At 39.9% G+C, this 13,925-nt stretch overlaps 1 protein-coding gene and 1 long non-coding RNA gene across 4 annotated transcripts; both read left to right on the top strand.

The window, feature by feature from the left end:
* Positions 1-3,844: 3,844 nt before the first annotated feature.
* Positions 3,845-4,193, top strand: LOC119725902. The gene is made up of 2 exons (XR_005270754.1): positions 3,845-4,072; positions 4,109-4,193. It is a non-coding gene; the product is annotated as an uncharacterized LOC119725902 (long non-coding RNA).
* Positions 4,194-8,576: 4,383 nt separating this feature from the next.
* Positions 8,577-11,090, top strand: LOC119725874. 3 transcript variants are annotated; one of them, XM_038197474.1, is made up of 3 exons: positions 8,577-8,741; positions 9,587-9,775; positions 10,366-11,090. In XM_038197474.1, the coding sequence occupies exons 2-3, from the start codon at positions 9,743-9,745 to the stop codon at positions 10,972-10,974; spliced, it is 642 nt and encodes a 213-aa protein (XP_038053402.1). In that variant the 5' UTR covers positions 8,577-8,741; positions 9,587-9,742; the 3' UTR covers positions 10,975-11,090. The 3 variants fall into 3 exon arrangements, with proteins under 3 accessions (XP_038053402.1, XP_038053408.1, XP_038053413.1); XM_038197480.1 differs by having other exon boundaries at positions 8,619-8,749; XM_038197485.1 differs by having other exon boundaries at positions 8,624-8,741; positions 9,608-9,775.
* Positions 11,091-13,925: the final 2,835 nt, after the last annotated feature.

Genomic DNA, 13,925 nt, shown 5'->3' on the forward strand with positions numbered 1-13,925 from the left:
CAGAAATGAAAAATAATATTTATAGTATTAAAATATAAAGGTCTCTTGAGGTGGCAAAACCTTGAAAGCATAAGATTTCCATGTTCCCGTATATTCCTGTGCCTGTGCACAACACAGTTTTAGCGCTATATGTTGAATTCCTGATGAGCATTGGAGCTGGAGTTACTCAAACTAGCTTTATTAAACTAAAATATGAAAAAAAACATGATTCAATGGCTTTTCCGAGGCCATTTTTTACAGCCTCTGCCATATTTTGGTTGCTGGACAAAAGCCAGATGTGTGCCTCCAGCTGTAGTCCGATTAACTTGAACCCAACTTATCGCCCTTTTAACATTCAGACATGTTCTGGTGACCTACTTGCCAGACCATGTCTGAATGTTGAAAAAGCGATAAGTTACTTGGACTACCACCAGCTCATATAATGTTGAATTCCCGATGAGCATTGGAGCTGGGGTTGGAAAGATTCCCGTATCTGGCCATCACTTTTCACCCTGAGCACAAACCGTATGAGACTGGTCTGAAAATTTCTGTGTTTTCTCAATTTCAAAAACAGGCCTACTTCAACATTTCCCTGCTAAATCTGACTTTTTAGGACACAGGCCTATTATCACTTTCTGATGGCTGATAGGTAACTGAAGGGAAAAATTAGGGCAATGGTGTAGTGTAGGGCCCCTGTTTTGTTTTTATCAAATTAGAATCAAGAATGTTTTTTATTTCTAAAAAATGATATTGTCAACTTTTAAAACAGACTTCTCTCAATGTTTTGACACATTTTTGGCAATTTTTGAAAAGTTACTTGGGGTAGAAATTACGATTGTCCTACGTGGTTTACAGGCCAGTTGGTGTCGTGCAGCGCGACTTGTGTGCTCATGGTACACATGGTCCATCGCGCAGTGATCGCCATCTTTATTTTCGTGTTGCGTCGTCATTTTACCCCCAAATTTTCTTCATATATTAAAAACACTGCCCTATATCTATGACACACCTATATGGGGAATCCTTACATTTAGGAACCCTTACATTTAGGAACCATTCCTATATTTGAAAGACTCATCAAAACAGCCGACTAAATGACACTAAAAAGTGACATTCTGATATTTCTTGACACATCTGAACAGGTGGTAATGACACCTTCTTTATTATCAAAACTTTAATTTTGTGGAAAGAGGGCAGGGCTTTGATTTACGAGGGAAATTAAGGGGTAGAACTAAAAGACGACGACAACCAGAAAACAGACTCAAAAACCAAGATGGCAAATGTGAAAGCTAGATGCAATGTAAAAGCTCACTGCTGATTGGCTGATAAAAAAAAATATTTTACTTATTTTTTTTAGCAGCCAATCAGCATTGGGCTTTCATTGTGTTGGGCTATCACTCGTGTTGTGAGAAATACAATGGGCACATCTCACGTTTTACTCCTAGAACTATGAGGCTCCACGAGGCTCCACGTAGATGAAGAACCCCGCAAAATTGTTTGCAGCACAAAACACTAATTAAGTACAAAAACGTCCATCAAAATGCAGACATTTCCCACAGAACCACTGCACAGTTTGCCCCTAAACTCCGTACTACACCTCATGACATACTCACGTAATATGCACAGAACAAACATCGCTGGATTTTGTCGGTTTTTTGGCTAAAATGATGAAAAATATGCCCTCTCCGCATTGAGCCAACCTGACACTTGAAACGTGCACGCATATGAATGATCCAGCAATGATTTTTTGGTTCTCTCAGAGTGCGCCGCGGGGGGTACAGTACTTGCATTTGTACGCATGCGCATACTATCATTTCTTTTGCAACTGAAAATCATCGCTGGATCATATGCGTGCACGTTTCAAGTGTCAGGTTGGCTTAGTGCAGAAAGGGCATATTTTGCATCATTTTAGCCCAAAAAACAACAAAATCCAGCGATGTTTGTTCTGCGCATATTACGTGAGTATGTCATGAGGTATAGTGCGGAGTTAAGGGGCAAACTGTGCAGCGGTTCTGTGGGAAATGTCTGCATTTTGATGGACGTTTTTGTACTTAATTAGTGCCTAGGAGTACTCACGTCTGACTGCAAAAAACGGTAGGAAAGTCTGTTGGCGCATGACGTCGCGTGGAAGCGTAACACCCGATGACGGTTGCGGTTCCAGTACCGCAGCTGTGATGCGAGTGGTAAACTTCATATGAGTGCATGAAACAGTCATCGGGTGTTACGCTTCCGCGCGACGTCATGCGCCAACAGCCAACCGCCAGCCGGCAAAAACGACTAGTTGACAGCCTGGTACCGGTAACCGACCGCCATTCATTGTACACAATTTTTTTTTTGTGCACAAACCAATTACGGTCCTGGCCATGCCCGTAAGCTTGTCAGGTTAGCGGTTATTCCTCCTGTTTTCACTGCAATTGTAGGCTGAATCTTCATCGTGGATCGTTTTTTACTTCAAGGACCTGTTTAATGGTTATTCCAGGCAAGTTTAGGGTGAGTTGCAGTTGCAATTAGTGTGTAACGGGGACAAAATTGAACATTTTCCAAAATGTTTTGCCTATACTATCGTTTACGAGAAAAACTAGCTCCAGCCCTTATAGACAACCCAATGATAAAACTCAGGGCTGGGTAACTCCAGCTACATTACACCTAAGCATCCCAGAAGTGATAGATGGGACATCGTAGAATACAACCACATGTAAGAAATTCCCTGCAAATTTTATGAAAACGTCCTCAGTAGTGCGCGGACCACGGTGTGTGGCCTTAGGTTCAGCGCAGCATACCGACGGCCACACTAGTGGGGCTAAAAGTCTATGGGCCATGACAGAACACGTATTATCAAAGAATGTTTGCTCTCCTTAAAACAGTGTTTCTTCATCAGATTTACAACTTTTGGCAATGTTTGGTACTGTTCAGGTCATATTAAGGAATATGAGTGGTACCCCAGTATGGACTTTTTTCCAGCATCTCAAACTCTTCACGAACACACATGACGAATTAGATACAATGATACAACGCTATTATCAATAATAGCGTTGTAAACGCAGTGCCAGTGTGTCTACGGACTACGGGAGTGCGGCGGAAACAGGTCAACTCGTACGCGAACCAACTCGTACGCGAGTCAACTCGTACGCGGATTGGTCAACTCGTACGCGAGACAACTCGTACGCGAGACAACTCGTACGCGAACCAACTCGTACGCGTGCCAACTCGTACGCGAGCCAACTCGTACGCGAGCCAACTCGTACGCGAACCAACTCGTACGCGGGCCGTTTTAGGAGTGGTTTCGAGGATTGGGTTGGCATGGTTGGGAAGAATTTGGGAATAGTGTGACGGGTAGTCCGTAGTTCAATGTGTGACCGTTGTGTGTGATTGGGAGTGAGAGAATAGACAATTGCACTGTCTTACTGAAAACCCAATCGGTCCTTTTCAGGGCCACCACGCATTTGCAGTGATATTAAATAAAATTCAATTTTTTAAAAATAAATCAAATTCACCTCCCCATTGTTTTATTTTACAAAATATAATTTGGAGACATAATAATTAGGACTCAAAATTATCGGACCAAAGCTAAAAATTAATTTTCGGACCCAAGAAAAAAAAATATTTTCAGGGCAACCTCGAATTTCCGGTGAAATTAAATAAAATTCTAATTTTTAAAAATCAATGAAATTCACCTCCCCATTGTTTTAATTTACAAAATATAATTTGGATACATAATAATTAGGACTAAAAAATTATCGGACCCAAGCAAAAAATTAATTTTCTGACCCAAGAAAATCGCATTTGACCCAAGAAACCTCGCATTTCCGGTGAAATTATATAAAATTCTGATTTTAACAAAAAATAAAAATCAACTCCCCATTTCTTTTTTTACAAAATATTATTTGGATATATAATAATTAGGACTAAAAAACTATCTGACCCAAGCAAAAAACTGGCGGACACTGTCCGTACAACTGTATAAGCATGCGTGATGCTATATTCCTTTTTTTTTTTTATAGTAGCTCCTTTTTATACAATAGACCTCGCAAATATCGGTGTTTTCTTGTCATTTTACTTGTCTAACCAACCAGCAATTGTACCGCGGCATACACAGGTTACAGCGATTCAATCATGCATTCTTTATACACAGTGCGCGGTGCGGCGGGAACCAATCATACTGGTTATCGCGAAGACAACTTCCCAATCAATCAAGCGAACTTGTAAAAAAAAAAAAACACGCAGAATTCTTCTACTGTAAGTAGCACTGGCGGATTCAAAAATCAACTACATTTAATTTGAAAATCTCAATCTTTCAGAAAAGGTAAAATTATGCCGACCTACCGTACCGAACCTTACTCCTAGAACTATGAGGCTCACGCGGAGCCTCATAGTTCAAGGAGTAACCGAACCTAATTTCATCTGTCCATGTGAGCTAAACCAATCGTCTAAACTCACGCGTACGAGTTGGTCCGCGTACGAGTTGGTCCGCGTACGAGTCGGTCCGCGTACGAGTCGGTCCGCGTACGAGTCGGTTCGCGTACGATTTGACCCGCGTACGAGTTGGTCGCGTACGAGTTGGTTCGCGTACGAGTTGACCTGTATTCAGTGCGGCCATGACGGCTACTTCTGCGCGACGTTTCACTAAATAAAATAATGCAGATTTCACCAATAGCTATTAAAACAACCAAATTAATGTTACCTTTAATTAAAACAAACTTGTAGTACTGATACTGACGTAATATTAATAAGAAAGTTTTCAGCCACTCGGAAGAATACGGGTAGCGCCAGATTTTCAAGCATGTGTCAAGAGTCGCGTGTTTATGTTGTTGAATGCTGCCCTCATGTGTCCCTCACATGCAAGCTGTTTCGAAACCTCGGCCTTCGTCGCAGCTTCGCAGCTTCGCAGCTTCGCAGCTTCATCATTGAACTGGCATCCTTCTTTTTTTAACGAGATGCCTGCGTCTCCCGTAACGGAAGCCCAATAATACCTATTTGTCTCTTCTTATTTGACACCCCACGCTTTCTGAGTAGCTGTGTGGAAATTACATAATTATTCTTCTTCAAATTGGTTTAATAGAACAAGCCGCATGGGAATAAATCGAATTTTGGAAAACCCTTTTAAAACCCACATTTTTCTTTTTTTCCTGGAGGGCGCTGTTTACACTGAACGTTAGTTTTTCCCCTTGACATTTCCCCCTAGAATTTATTTATGTGATTATTCAAGGCAAAGGAGTTGTTGAATATGGCTATTCATGTGGTAGGTACCCAAGATATTCTGGAAAATTATTTATATTTTTAAGTTGGACACCTCTTGCTCTTCGTATGACTTTTTTTAAACAAAAAGCAAAATGTGAAATCGCCCTAGCTGGAGTTACCCAGCCCTGAGTTTTATCATTGGGTTGTCATCTAGGCCCAATGATAAAACTCAGGGCTGGGTAACTCCAGCTAAAATCGCCCAGTTTCCGGACACTTCACAATATTGAATGGCTGCTGCTCGCTATCCCCATGGCGGTAATCCTTACTTTTAGGACCCCGTTCCTATATAGGAAGGGAAAGACTCACCAAAACAGTTGACTAAATGACACTCAAAATTGACATTCTGATACTTCTTGGCACATCTGAACAATGGGCAATGACACCTTCTTGACTTCTAAAGACTGCTTTAGCCTGCAAAAGTCACTTTGGTACTGGACAGACATCTGCAAAAGTCAGTTTTGAACAGAACTCGTAAAAAATAGAGGTGTTCTAAAAGTAAGGATTACCCCTATGGCTAGTGCCACTGCTAGTAGTAGGACTTTTTTGGAAAGATTCCCATATCTGGCCATCAATAATGTTTTCCTTCAGCGACCTATCAGCCATCAGAAAGTATGTCAAATTTAGCAGGGAATTTATTGGGGTATTTACTGAGAAAACACTTAGAAATTTTCAGACCAGTCTCATTGTGCACAGGATGACAAGTGATGGCCAGATGTGGGAATCTTTCCAAAAAGAATATGCTTAGGGTCCTGCTTTTTGAAAAAAAAGGAAGCGGGAGACCCTTCTTTTTTTTTCCCTCCCCAATGGTCGCCCGACCGGGCTATTTTTCATCAAGATGGCTGCCATTTTTTTTTTTAAATGGCCGCCATTGGACTCAGCAAATTACATACCAGCTTTTTATTGAAATGTGTTTATAGCTCCATGATGCAACAGATACAATGTTAGAGGCCAAACTAATGTCACTATTGAAAACTTTTTTAAAAAAATGGTTTAAAAAAAAAAAACCTAAGAAGGCAGCCTCCATAAAGGAAGCAGGCGGGGACGCTAGACATGTTTTTTTTTTTATTTGGCCTAATTTGTTTCCCCCTCTCCACTTTGAAAACTTCTGTGAAGATTTAATTGGTGTTACCGTTTCATACATTTACATTTTTTTTTTTACATCATACATGTAAACTTGACGGTTGTCTCATTTTTTTTTGCAACTGTAGGCGCATCAATCAGTGCAAATGAAAGGCGCTGAGGCAGACTGGACACCCATACAATGCACAGACAGGGAGTGTAGCCACTCCTTGATGAAGGCTCCGCATCTGCACTGTCCATTCTGCTCCCAGGACAGTCTCTTCACTGATGAGATTCTCCTCAAGGCGCACTACAGGGTCAAGCACGTGGATAAAGGCATCAACTTTGGGGGTGAGTTTGCATTTGGGAACAAGACCAAGTGCTTGCATACTTGTAACTGGATCCCAAGAAATAAGTTTTAGGTTAAGGACAATGTTTTCACTTTCTGTTCATGAGTCATGCTACAAGATGACTTGTGGTCCGTGTTTGTGAAAAGGTTTGTGAGTTGAATTAAGATAAGTTGAAGGTAGTGGACAGCAGGACAAGGTAGTGGCATTTGTGGGAGTTTTATGAAATTGACAGATACCTGGGCTGGTTATTCTTAGCAGATATCAGTGTTCGATGAACTCAATTGTCACAGGCCATGCCCAAATGCCTGCCTGAACAAGAGTCCTAACTCAGGTCAATAGCTTACTTGTGCCTGTTACAGCAAGAGAACCATATAAAAAGATCCACAGTTCATGTTTTGTCAAAGTGCATATAGCTGTCAGCTTTTGTCAAAATTGCCAAACCAATCCTCTACTGTATCCCTCCCCAGGTCTTAAAATATTGCAGTGATGTAGATCCTGCATCGTCCACGGCATCATTCACGAGCAGAAATACTTCAAGGGTGCCCACTCGCACTGCTACCACTGTCACAACGGGTTCAGCAGGAGGGACAAGGCTATGAAACACTACCAGCAACACTTCCGTAATCCAGAGACCACAATACAGATAGTTATTACTCGGGTACAGTATGTCATGGTCAATTTTACAATCATGTAATTCATTTTATCCCAGTGGGCACATCAGACTGCACGTACAATACATGTAAACCACAATTCATAAATACCTATGGCAGTTTATCCATTCCTGTTGGTCGAGAAGCTGCTATGTGGCTGGTCTTAAACGGATGATAAAGACATGGCTGGCTGGTCTTCAACTCTTTTCCAGTCTCACTTGAAATTTTGGCTCCTATGAAATCCAGTGCCTCTTTCCATTTTATTGGTCCTCACGTAGGCATGCGCAATGCTACCAGTGAGTCAGTATTTTATAGTCCTAAATTCACAACGCAACGCCCCAGGTGCGTTTTGCATGACATCGCGCAGTATGTGCGACGCGTGTGCCTATCTCCAAAAAAGGAGATGTTAACATCTTACTCGCGAGCTGGACACTCCATTATTTAGCTAAAGAGGGGTGTTAAAAAAACATGAAGTGAACTTGTTGAGCAAAATCAGGTTTTTTTACCAAAAGGTTTGGATTTTTTTGACTGAATAGGTATTTATGAATGGGAATAAATATGTGCTTGGTCGGTATTTAAGTTTAAGACCGCTTGGAGTCTGGGTCCTGATAAATACCATCGCCTTCGACTCCAAGCGGTTTTAAACAGAGTGATTAAGACCTTCCAAGCATGCTTTTATTCCCTTTAAACTGCATCAACAGTGATAAGCTATTAAACATTGGCACAGGTGGGTAAACTACCATGGTTCACTCAGAAAATGTTGTAAATTCCTGATGCTTGTATTCCGGAGCTCATTGGACTTATTTATAGCTTTAAAGACTCTCTGAAATAAATTTCCTAATCAAACATTTGACTCAAGTATTTATTCTTTTGAGAATGATTAGAGACACCTTTTTGGCTCAAACTGTTTGAAAATGCACTTATTTTTTTAACCTTCGCAGTTTCAGTGCTGTTTCAAGACAACTGAGTGTGCCGTTGCTGTAATGTAATGGTCCCCTTTAATCTGCATGAAAAAAAAAACCAAAACAATGAAATAAATTTAATCAGTTGAAATTGATGTACCTTGTGAGCAGGTATGGTGGTTTACAAGGATTTTGGTGGATTTTATCAAATGCCAACACTTAGGGTCTTTCAAAATAATTAAGTTTGAACTTTAATTTTTCCTTGTACATTTGCGGTGTAAATTGAATCTTTTGCAACCCTGCAGGTTTTGTCTCATTGAATCATCCTCAACCACTTCACACCACCATTTTACCCAGTATGTCAACTAGATCTTCACTACATACACTGACCCAGCACCCAACAGTGCCAGCCTGGTAACACACCTCATAGTCCCCCAGTCACAGCAGCCATCGGAGACGGACACATCATCCCCGGGGCTATGAGCAGACTGACGGGCAGCAGCCGCAAATCGAGTACCAGTATGCCTGCATCAATGATCCGAGCCAGAGCACTGCCAATGGGGAAGGTAAGATGGTAAGAATATTAACCCTGACCCTCCAAGAATCCTTCAGCATCTACCCAGAGGTTAAGGTGGATAATGCCACCAGCAGTGAAGGATAATTAGAAGAAGCTGACCAAAAAGCCAAGGGGGAGGCATTTGATACAAGGAAGCACTCTTCCCCCCCCCCCCCAACCCATCCCCCCCCCCCAACCCATCCCCCCCCAACTTTGTTTTCAATTGATATATCGTGAATTCATATGAAAGAAGGGAATGGGTAGACAACAGCATGTTTAATATAGTTGTCTTCACTCCTGCACTTGTTTAAAAAATAAATAAAACAACCACCAAAAATTCAGCATTTTTTTAAGGGGGTTGGGGTGGGTAAGAGCCAATATTGCCAGTGGATTTTACAAATTGGAATTTAAAGGTGCAAAGAGTGTGCCACTGGTGTTATTTTAAGTTGATTGAATTTTGGAAGATTCGAAGGTTTTAAGCAAAAAAAAAATATAATAAGTCAGGGTGGCAATACATTTTGAAAGCTGACTTCAACAGTTAATTAAATATTGGAATTTGTTAGGAATAAGGTTTGAAAAAGTGAGTGATTGCTTGCACCCAGTTACAAGGAATTACATGTTCTTGACACACTGCATCATTGGGGACTTTCTTGCCTGTATCCTGTTTTTACCGCTACATATCATCTGTCCCATTCAAGCGCAACATATATGTCGACCTTTCTACTCCATAAACTCCTCCCATCATTTCCCCTCTTTGTGTAGCCCACACCTGGAGTGACCTTTTGATGACCGACTTTCATTATTACAGGAATCATTATCCAGGATAATTGCTTAACCTTTCCCTCTCGTAAACAGTTGTCCTTATTGAAATACCAGACGTAGGAAGCCAAGAGGATTTGGAGGACGAGACTTGCTACACAGAGCACAACTTGTCGCTGCTGCTGCAGGAGAAGGAAAGTCTGGAGAAGACTCTTGAGGAGGAGCAGACCACGTTGGCCCAGACAGCACAGGATGAAAGGCACTATAGAAAGGCTTCGTACAAAGGTGAGTGGGCATTCCATCTGGTCTTGGTCTAAGAATGAGTTTGGATCTTGTTCCCTGCATGCAACAGGTACCAAGGACGTCAATCGCTTCTCAAAAGTGGGAGGGGGGACATACCTTGATCAGAACTAATGCAGGCACACTAATGCGACTGCGTTCTTTCAGTGGTCAGATTTCTGTTAGGATGCCAGCTGTCATGGCTGTGGGCGATCATGGTGTGCACTGTTGTCATTGCTCTACATTTTCTACACGTTCTACGTTGTTCTATGCGCTGACGCTGCTTATGATAAATGCAGACAAACCGTTGCACACATTTTGTACACAAGCTCAGATGTGTAGTTTATCCTTGTGTAGAGGATTCGTGGTTTCACTCATACTCTAGTTGCACTAAATAACTGGGCAACAACACATGTGCTTTCTTAAGCATTCATGCTCCAACTGCACACATCATAAAGTGCATAAATGTCAGACTTTGGGGTGCATTGTCATGGTTGTGATTGGTTACACATCATGGGGCAGAGCCTAATGGATTGGTCTATTAAAATTCCATCTGTAAACAAATAATTTCTCTGCCCATCCTTCTTGCTCTCCAGGTTGAGTATTTGTCCAACACAAACACGTCACTCAAGCAGCAGCTGTCCATGATTCACACGTCCAGTTTGAAACGTCTAACCAACGACAGCGAGAACCAGTCCATTTTGCAAGAGTTACTGCAACACATATCTGAGCAGCACACCCAGCTGCTGCACCACCATCTAGCACAGCTACGGCTGTACACTCAGGCCTGCGCATTATCCAAATCAGCCCCCGAGGAATCTGCAGCTGAATCTACAGTCTTGGTACCAGACCTGGCTGACCAATCACAGGACATCTCACACATGTCCATGATGTCGTCCTCGGAGGGCACCCTTGGGAACATGGAGCAGACAGTCGTCATGACGATAACGTCTGAGGAGGATTCGGAGCCGCTCGGCAACATCGTGGATAACCCCGGAGATACTGTGGGACATGACTCCTTGACTTTGGATAAGGACGTTCACTTGTCACCAAATGACATTCTGTACCAACTGACAAGCGAGGGACTGTCACCAAGACATGCCACCTCTGAGTCGGGTCACGTTTATCAATCAGGTAGAACTCATTCACATCACAACACAGGCTGTGATGTCACGCAACAGGATTTTCACAAGAACAAAAGTTGAAAATTGGTTCTTTCCAACAGCATGCCAAATGAGGGACCACCATTAAAATGTGGGAGAACTAACAGCCTGAAAGCCACTTAACTAAATAAAACCGGACATATTTTGTAAACAGTGTACACTCAGTGTTGTCTTAGGGCTTAGTTGGGGGGGGGGACTTGAACTAATGAGTTGAGTCTTCATGGAAGTTTGTCTTACCTGAATGAAAAATTTTACCAAAGCAACTGGCCTTGGTCTCTCCTATCTTTTCGAGTTCTCGATGGGCAATCCCGAATCCGCTCAGTGAATGGGCGTCGTTGTAGGCCCAAACAGATCCATGTAGGTCCTCAAATCTATTACTGAAACATAAACGATGCAATTATGATTAACATTGAAACATTTGGTCGTATGTATAAAAATTAGCATTTGCTTTTTTTTTACTACATATTTTTAAGCATAACTTTTATTTGCATGAATAAAAATGAGAGCAAATGCTTTCACTATTTGCTTCAAGCTAAAAGTATTTGCTTTTTCACTTTTTGGCTTTTGCTAGACTAGAAGTGTGGACTGGTTTCAAACTTGAAAAAAATATAAATTTCAATTGACCTCAAAATTAATAAAATTTTAAAATCTAAAACTCCAACTGTGCGACTTGAACCAGCAACCTTCAGAAGTTCAGATTTAGGGTCATCAGTCCGTATTACTTGATTAAGCACAACTTCACACTATTTTGTGGTTACAAAATTAACTGTAGAGTTTCAATTGACCTAAAAAGTAGTAAAATTTTGAAATCTAAAATTCCCAGCGTGGGAATGAACCTGCAACCTTTTGATTTAGAGTCAGCAGTCTGAACCACTGCACTAAGCATAATTTCATGCTTTTTAGTGGTTACGGAATTAACTATCAAGTTTCAATTTACCCAAAAGAAATAAAATTTTAAAATCTAAAATTTCCACCCTGGATTTGAACCCACAACCTTAAAATTTAAAGTCAGCAGTCCGTACCATTGTACTTAGCATAATTCCAATGTTTTTATTGGTTAAAAAATTAACTATAAAGTTTCAATTTACCCAAAAAGAAATAAAATTTTAAAATCTTTAATTCCTTCCTAGATTTGAACCCACAACCTTCAGATTTCGAGTCAGCAGTCCATACCATTGGACTTAGCATAATTTCACACTTTTTACAGGTTACGAAATTAACTATGAAGTTTTAATTTACCCAAAAAGTAATAAAATTTGAAAATCTAAAATTTCCACCCTGGATTTCAACCCACAACCTTCAGATTTTGAGTCAGCAGTCCGTACCATTGGACTAAGCATAATTTTACACTTTTTAAAGGTTACGAAATTAACTATAATGTTTTAATTTACCCAAAAAGTAATAAATTTTAAAATCTAAAATTCCCACCCTGGATTTGAACCCACAACCTTCAGATTTCGAAGTCAGCAATCCATACCATTGGACTTAGCATAATTTCACACTTTTAAGTGGTTACGAAATTAACTATCAAGTTTAAATTTACCCAAAAAGAAATAAAATTTTAAAATCTAAAATTCCCCCCCTGGAATTGAACCCGCAACCTTCAGATTTTGAGTCAGAAGTCCATCCCATTGGACTAAGTGTAATTTCACAATTTTTAAATATTTCGAAATTAACTATGAAGTTTCAATTTACCCAAAAATATATAAAATCTAAAATCTAAAATTCCAACCTGGATTTGAACCCGCAACCTTCAGATTTAGAGTCGGCAGTCCATACCATTGGACTGCGCATAATTTCACACTTTTTAGTGGTTACGAAATTAACTATGAAGTTTAAATTTACCCAAAAAGACATAAAATTTTAAAATCTAAAATTTCCACCCTGGATTTGAACCAACAACCTTCAGATTTAGAGTTAGTAGTCCATACCATTGGACTAAGCATATTTCACACTTTTTAGCGGTTACGAAATAAACTATATTGTTTCAATTTACCAAAAAAATAAAAAATTTTAAAATCTAAAATTCCCACCCTGGAATTGAACCCACAACCTTCAGATTTCAGTCAGCAGTCCATACCATTGGACTAAGCATAATTTCACTCTTTTTAGTGGTTACGAAATTAACTATGAAGTTAAATTAAACCAAAAGACATAAAATTTCAAAAACCAAAACTCCACCCCTGGATTTGAACCCACAACCTTCAGATTCAAGTCAGCCGTCCGTACCATTGGACTAAGCATAATTTCACACTTTTTAGTGGTTACAAAATTAACTATCAAGTTTAAATTTACCCCAAAAGAACTAAATTTTAAAATCTAAAATTCCCCCCCCCCTGGAATTGAACCGCAACCTTCAGATTTCGAGTCAGTAGTCCATACCATTGGACTAAGCCTAATTTCACACTTTTTAAAGGTTACGAAATTAACTATAATGTTTTAATTTACCCAAAAAAGTAATAAAATTTTAAAATCTAAAATTCCCAGCCTGGAATTGAACCCACAACCTTCAGATTTCGAGTCAGTAATCCATACCATTGGACTAAGTGTAATTTCACAATTTTTAAAGGTAACAAAATTAACTATAATGTTTTAATTTACCCAAAAAAGTAATAAAATTTTAAAATCTAAAATTTCCACCCTGGAATTGAACCCACAACCTTCAGATTTCGAGTCAGTAGTCCATACCATTGGACTAAGTGTAATTTCACAATTTTTAAATGTTACGAAATTAACTATGAAGTTTCAATTTACCCAAAAATAAATAAAATCTAAAATTTCCAACCTGGATTTGAACTCGCAACCTTCAGATTTAGAGTCAGCAGTCCATACCATTGGACTAAGCATAATTTCACACTTTTTGTGGTTACGAAATTAACTATAAAATTTAAATTTACCCAAAAAGACATAAATTTTTAAATCTAAAATTCCACCCTGGATTTGAACCGACAACCTTCAGATTTAGAGTCAGTAGTCCATACCATTGGACTAAG

The sequence above is a fragment of the Patiria miniata genome, unplaced genomic scaffold (assembly GCF_015706575.1).
Source record: "Patiria miniata isolate m_02_andy unplaced genomic scaffold, ASM1570657v1 HiC_scaffold_1, whole genome shotgun sequence".
Classification (NCBI taxonomy): Eukaryota; Metazoa; Echinodermata; class Asteroidea; order Valvatida; family Asterinidae; genus Patiria; species Patiria miniata.